We start from the raw sequence: 6,660 nt of genomic DNA on the forward strand, positions 1-6,660 counted from the left end.
AAAAAAAAAAAAAAAAAAAAAAAAAAAAAGCACTACCATAATTGCAGGCCCTCTTGCATCAGCAGAAATGAATGCCATTTCAGAGGAGAGGAAAAGCAGTGCTGGGCTCTGCAGGAGGTTAAAGGCTGCCCAAGGCACCCTGGGCAGCACAGCGCGCGGTCTGCAGCAGGGCCTCGTGCGCAGAGGGCCTGCGGAGCAGGGCAGCAGCGAGCTGCGCGCAGCTCCCGCAGCTCCCGGGCGAACGAGGTGCCGGGAGCGTGCGCGTCCACACCGGCAGCGCGAGCTGCGCACCAGCCGGGCAGCGGGAACGGCGAGGGTGAGTACGGGTTTCCATCGGTAAATAATCACGTTTGGAGGACGCACTGGTGAATAATCAYGCGCACTGGGCGAGCAGCTGCCTGGATCCTGCTAAAATAGTAAGAAAAAGCTCTTCAGAATCGATYTTGGAGTTTCTTCGGCTGTGCTGTCAACGAGCTCCAGCTTCAGAGAGCCGTGGCCGCGCAGGGCGCGGACTCGAGGAGGCGGAGGAGCGTGAGGCCCCGCGGCCCCGGTGAGACGGGGCAGTGCTCTCCGMGCAAACCCAAGCGGCCCGGTGTAGCTGCATGTACGGGGCGCTCCAAAAGCGATCCAAGATGAAGTTAGGCAGTCCCTGTCCGCCGAGTACAGCAGACCTGGCTTGTGAACGACCCTTCAGGACGGGTGCTGCCAGCCGCGGGGCATCGCGGGCGTTACGGACGGAGCCAGCGCTCCGCSTGCCGCTGCGGAGGGCCTCGGCCGTGTCCCCTGTCCCTCTTACAGCTCCTCGCTTAACGCCGAGCGTTACAAGGATGGGACCCGATCGCCCCGCGCAAACCCAGAAAAACGCCAGATGAGATCAGTGGCGCGAAAGCGGTTTGAAGCAGGATGACTAAAAGGGCATCACACCACGCGCGTGCGCTCCTGCGTGCCGGACGGTGGTTGCTGCTCGGCGTGAGGAGCCCTGGCCCTGGGCTCCTGCGTGACCAGCTGGGCAACACGCTTCGGAAACCTTCCCAACCACAACGGGGCACTTCTCACCCCTCACTGGCCAACTGGAGGCCAAACCCCACCTCAAGGGTGGGACGGGCTGATTTTCCGGGTGCAGGTTGGGAATTACAGCTGCCATCGCGGTAAGCTGAACCAGCACTGACCAGGGGCTCAGGAAAAGCTGGTAGGACTTGCCGGCTGGTCTCTGCGTTTTCTAACAAGCCCAAGGATGAACCTTCAAGGTTTAAGCAGATCTACAGYGTGGATAGGAAAACCATCTCTAAAGGCAGAAGTAGTCTGGGGATTTTCTAGTTYTGTTTTAAACTGTAACAAAGAAACTTCTAAATTGCACAGGGCAAATGAAAGGGAGCAGAGCTCCGCCGGGATCCGCGGCAGCCCGGCGTTTCACGCACGGCGCTCGACGGTGGGCTGCTGAGCTGGTCCGGCCGAGCTGCAGCCGCGGCGCCCGGCCGGCCCCCGTGCGTGCTCCGAGAAACCACTCGGCACTGCCAAAACCGATCTCTGGTGCCGGGAAACGGAAAGCGTGCAACACCCAGGCCACGGCCCTCTTACTCAGGTGCTGCCTTTGCCAGGAGTTTCCTACACAGAAACTGGATTTCCTCGCTGGTGCCGAGACAGCCAGGAGGGGGTCCAGGTTCTGGATGATCCCTCAGGGCGAGGATTTGCCCCTCGCTCCCTTCTGCAACTTAATATCCACAGTTTAAACCAAGTAAAAGGGGATAGGATTTATATACTTTTTTTTCCAAGCAATTCATGACAAACAGACAAGGCAATGATTTTTGTGGTATGAAAACCTTGCTGCTAAAAATGAGACTTCTCTCCCAAGGTGACTGAAGAGAACTGATTCCTAACCCTAAATTCCTAGCCCAGACCATTACACAACCAGTCCGCTGCCCAGCAGCRGCCTCCTTGCCAACAATTTAAATCTCTCTGCCAGCTAACGTGGCAAGCCACGATCATTTTGCAACACGAAACGCAGTTTGAGCGCTTTCCRTGTGGGGTTGTAAACAGGTGCACTGATTTCCTGGTGCCTTTGAGAGGGCCGGTGTTTGCTCGGCGAACGGTTCCAGGTGACAGGCTGAGCCGCTCCGAGCAAAAGAGCACCCGCAACGCAGGGCGCCGCGTTTTTACGCCTCCTTCCCCCTGCAGTGATGCGATCCTTAGTGGTTTTTTTAATCTCTTCCTCTCAGGTCRTGCCTTCGCTGATAAGAACATTTTTTGGCGCTGCCTTCCTCAGCTGTGACAGAGGCCCGAAGCCCCGAGTAAGCATCTCTGGAATGTTTGTACGTTCACACCCTCGTCCTGCACTTGCTGGCAGGTGGCAGGAAATCCCTTCAGGGGCTCTCACTTCTTTGATTGCTTCCTTTTCCAATCAAGGCAGATACTTCACTAACAGGCTTAGGTGAGGGTGCTCAAATAGATGGTCCTCGAGTTCTGACGACTCCAGCTGGACCCAGTCCCTGTGAAAGCTCTTGTGTTGACCGCTTGCCCATACACCAGATCGTACTATTTTGCTSAGAAGACGCAGCATTTAATGGAAGTGGCTCTGTACTGCTCCTTCCTGCAGCTCRGTGGATGTTGCCTGTGACCCTGGCACTCCTGATGGCTCCAGGGGTTGCTGCTGGAGCMCACTGGGAGCTTGCCCCTAACACCAAGGGGGAGCTCTTAGCCAGGGTCAAGTGAGCAGCTTCAGCATAGGGTCTCTGTGCTCCTCACTCAAAAAAAAACCCCACTGCCCACTGCACCCCACTGTTGGAAGCACAAATGACTGCTTACAACTGTTCTTGAAGTAGGTTGCCATCTGTACATGTATCCACGCGAGCGCTGCTGCTAGAGACCAGACTTCACACGCTTAAACTGTACTAATCTTCCTGAAGGCCAAAACAGAAGAGTGTAACTGCCTTTAAAACCTCCTGAGCCTCAGACGCCAGTGCATAATGCTCCCTTGCTAATTCCTCCGAGCTGCTCCTAACAGCCCTGGAGTGACACTGCAGCAGAGCAGAGGACGAGAGGGCTGAGCTAGTGTCATTGAAGTTTGGTRGAGATTAAGATCTGGCTCAAAACTTTTGATTAGTGTGTTGTCAAGCTACACACACTAGGGCATAGCTGGACAGCTGGGTTGCTATGCTCAGTCCAGCTTGTTTCAATTATACTTATCTTGCCTTGTATTAATGGAGATAYATTATTGTAATGTGCATGGAAATTAAAGCAAAACTAGGCCAGGTGATGGTGAGGCTTGCTCCACTATAAATACAGAGCAACGCCCCTGACTCACTCGTTGTCTGTTCATTATTGCTGACTCTATCCCTGCAAAACCACCTCTAGAAATCAGTRTCAGCCCTGCAGCCAGAGCCTCTGCAGATGTCCCCAGCTTGTACCCAAGGTACATAAACTGCCTTTTGGATAGGGAAGTGGCTGAGCCACTCTGAGAAGGCTTTGGGTCTCCAGACACCATTGAAGGTCTACAAGGCTGGGAGCCCTCCTGAACCTGGGCGTTGCTCTGATGCTGTGTGTACTGAGGGGGAGCCCAGGAGTGGGCTGAGCTTCCACGAACATTTTGGCAGCGACTTCTCATGGCTCAGCTCTGATCTTTGTTTTCTAACTCTCAAGCTTGGCCTTAGAAAGGGGAAAAAACAACCTCATGTTTTCTTAATGCAGCAAGTGTTTGGTAGAGATGAAGGAAAGGAGTGAGATGTGGGTCACCTACCACATACTACATTACAATGTGCRGAGGTGCCCAAAGCCCAGGGTCGGACAGGATGGGCTGCCGAGCCTGAGGCTGTAGCACTCGCCACTTCTGCACCCGAAGTCCTGCCTCTCGCTACACAACTAGCTCAAGCTAGAGCCCAAGGCAGGGGGGCTTTCACAAGGGTCTCACGTGGCGGGTTCCTTGCCTGCCTCTCTCCTTAGAGGGAAGGAGAAGAGATAAGAATATTCCTAAGGAGACACCTGGGCCCTAATCTTGCTAATTTGTGCATTAGAAGAAGGAAAAGCCTTGGAGAACTCCTGTGGAGGAGCATTAACCTGCAAACTGGTGATAAAGTAAGTGCTGGAGGATGGGGCACTGGTGTAGTATTARGAGGCGGCTGGAGGGGCAGAGGGATCCAGGGTGCTGTGCACAGAGCATCACAGGGGTTCTCCTCCAGCTAAGCAGTGGCACAGTGCATGGCTGATGAGCTGGAAGACTAAATGTGCTGCTGAGGACAGACAAGCCACAGCAGGCCAGAGGCCCCGGCTCTACCTGTGTGCACCAAGCTGTGTTTAAATCATCACGGCTCCGCAGGATTTAATGTTGCTTCTGTTCTTTCCACGCTGTTGCCTCATGAGAACTCCAAAGCGGAGTGACTTTCTTCCTTGCTAATGGAAACGTGGGGCAGATGAGCTTTGAGACGCGGGTCGGTCACCACAACCAGCTTCTTACTTGTTTGGGGAGGGAGTGAGCTCCTGCGGCCGCCCACTGCCAAGGCCTGCAGGACCTGGCCCCCAGCGAGCACAGGCCACGTCCCCACCAGCCCAGGTGCAGCAGCAGCCTTGCCGAAACAGGCCAGCTCAGCTGCAGGGCCAGAGCGGAGCATCCCACCCCGGCGCACAGGACCTCGTGCCCTGCTGGGCGAGGGCCTCGCTCTTTGCTGTCAGCAGGCTCTGAATCACAGAGTCGGTCAGGTTGGAAGGGACCTYTGGAGATCATCTAGTCCAACCCCCTGCTCAAGCAGGGTCACCAACGCTCTGGGTAGCRCCTTGGTGTACAGGGGCCCTACATGGCATGCAGATAGGAACCGGAGTAGGGAGGGGGTTGCTCAATGCCCACACATTTCAAGTTGCTTTGGATTGGAGCCTTATGGGCTAATTTTGGGTTGGAGACCGGTGGCCACCCGCATTCTGAGCCAGCRAGACAGAGAACGCTGTTCCTGGGCGGATTACCGAGCCCGGCTTGAGCTGCAGATTCAGCTTTGGATCCTGACAGCCCTGCTTTGGTCTCTGGTGCTGATCACCACGGCAGCCGCCCGAGCACAGACGGCAAGGTGCCCCACTGCAACAGGAATTTGTCCCAGGGCTTCCGACCAAAGGAGCCGCTGAGATCCTGTCGCGCAGCGGCTCCTTGTCAAAGCTCTAACTGCCCTAGGAAGGTACTTCCGAGGCAACCCCAACTGCATCGGCCGAGATCACAGGCCCGGCTCCCTATTACCTGCAGGAAACGCTCCCGCGTGACTGATCGCCAGCCAACCCGGTGCTCAGGTATCCGCTCTGCCACCACTACGCTTTGCATGCTCAGTCTCCAGGGGCACCCTGGCACTCAGCCCTGCGCTAACCCGCAACCCTGCAACCTACCTTTCCCCAGCTGAAAGAGCCTCCCCGGAGAGCAGGCTGGGCTGGACGGGGCGCTGTGTCCAAGTATCTGTTCCTGTTTACAGCATGGGGCTGTTGACTTTAGCACGGTTGCTCTGTCTTTCTAGCAGCACAACGGGGCGGGAGCTGGCTCCGACTCCAGCAGCGCCTGGAGCACGGGACGGGGCAGCAGCAGCTCCTCAACTCGCAATCTCCCCCTGGCTCCCCGGGCAAGTTGTTTAACCGGTCTGGTGCTGGCTTCCCCTTCCCCGCTGCGGGGATATTTCCATGGAGTGGGAGTGTTCCCTGGATTCGCAGATGTTTGTAAACTCCAGCACAGGAACTAACAAATTGGGCATAACAGGCGCAGCCTTCCCCGGGGTGCGCGCAGGCACCCTCGGAGGCGCAGACGCGTGCGGGTGGCCGCATCGCCCATCGCCGCGCCTGCCTGCTCCCTCCAGCCGCGAAGACCGCGACTTCGCCGCGGCCCTCGGGGGAGCGCGGGTGCCTGGCCGACGCGGGGCCCGGGGCGCCTGGGCTGGCCGGCCGGGCGCTGCGGGGAGGCCCGTCCCCACGAGCCCCACGTGCCCGGGCTCCGAGGAGGCCRCGTCTCCTGCTGCCGCCCGGCGCCCGGGTGCTGCTGAGCCCCCCGGCTGAGCAGGCCGTCGGGGCAGGCGTGCCGGGAGAGACGGGCTCCTTCCCAGCGCCGGTCGCCGGCGCCTCCCGGGCTGCGTACGCCAGAGCCTCTCCAGGCTCTCCCGGAAACGCTGAACTTTCTCCTGAATCGATCCGAACATTCAACTTCTGTTGCAAAAATGCCCCCTCTGGCCCTGGCAGGCACCCGGGGGCTGGGGGCTGGCCGCCCTCCAGTTTCCTTCAATGAATCATTCAGGCTGGAGGGTGGCCATGCCTGCTCTGCTGGGGATTTCTACATCTTTTCCATTTTCACAGCACCCTTTCGGGGGCAGGTTTAACGCTGCGCTCTTTCTTAGCCGGGCACAGCTCAAAATCCACTTCCCCTCCAACAGAAAGAGCGGCACGAGAGGAGGAAATACTGACTATTCGGGTCTAGCAGATCCGAAGCCCACGCGAACGGACGCCGAAGCCGCGCAGACCCGACGGGCTCGCCCGGGGCAGGCGGCCGCTGCGCGGTCCCCGTCGGGGCTGCGCGGGGGGCTGCGGCCCCTCACTCACCTCTTCCTCTGCCCGGCGGGGCTGTACTTCCCCTTGTTGCGCTTCCTGAAGAGCGAGTGCATCGCGGCGGCCGGCTCCTTCCCCCGCCGCCGGGAGCCTCTGCGCCGGGAGCCG

General features: G+C 58.1%; 1 protein-coding gene across 1 annotated transcript in view; it reads right to left on the reverse strand.

The window, feature by feature from the left end:
* The window catches only part of PPL (periplakin), a 28,149-nt gene extending 21,495 nt beyond the window's left edge, over nucleotides 1–6,654 (reverse strand). The window contains exon 1 of the mRNA XM_085305311.1: nucleotides 6,547–6,654. Within this exon, the coding sequence (XP_085161437.1) occupies nucleotides 6,547–6,608 (62 nt within the window). The 5' untranslated portion in view covers nucleotides 6,609–6,654. The remainder of the gene's footprint in view (nucleotides 1–6,546) is intronic.
* Nucleotides 6,655–6,660: the final 6 nt, after the last annotated feature.

The sequence above is a fragment of the Rhea americana genome, unplaced genomic scaffold, assembly GCF_003343005.1.
Source record: "Rhea americana isolate MKP2758 unplaced genomic scaffold, rheAme1 scaffold_219, whole genome shotgun sequence".
NCBI classification, from domain to species: Eukaryota; Metazoa; Chordata; class Aves; order Rheiformes; family Rheidae; genus Rhea; species Rhea americana.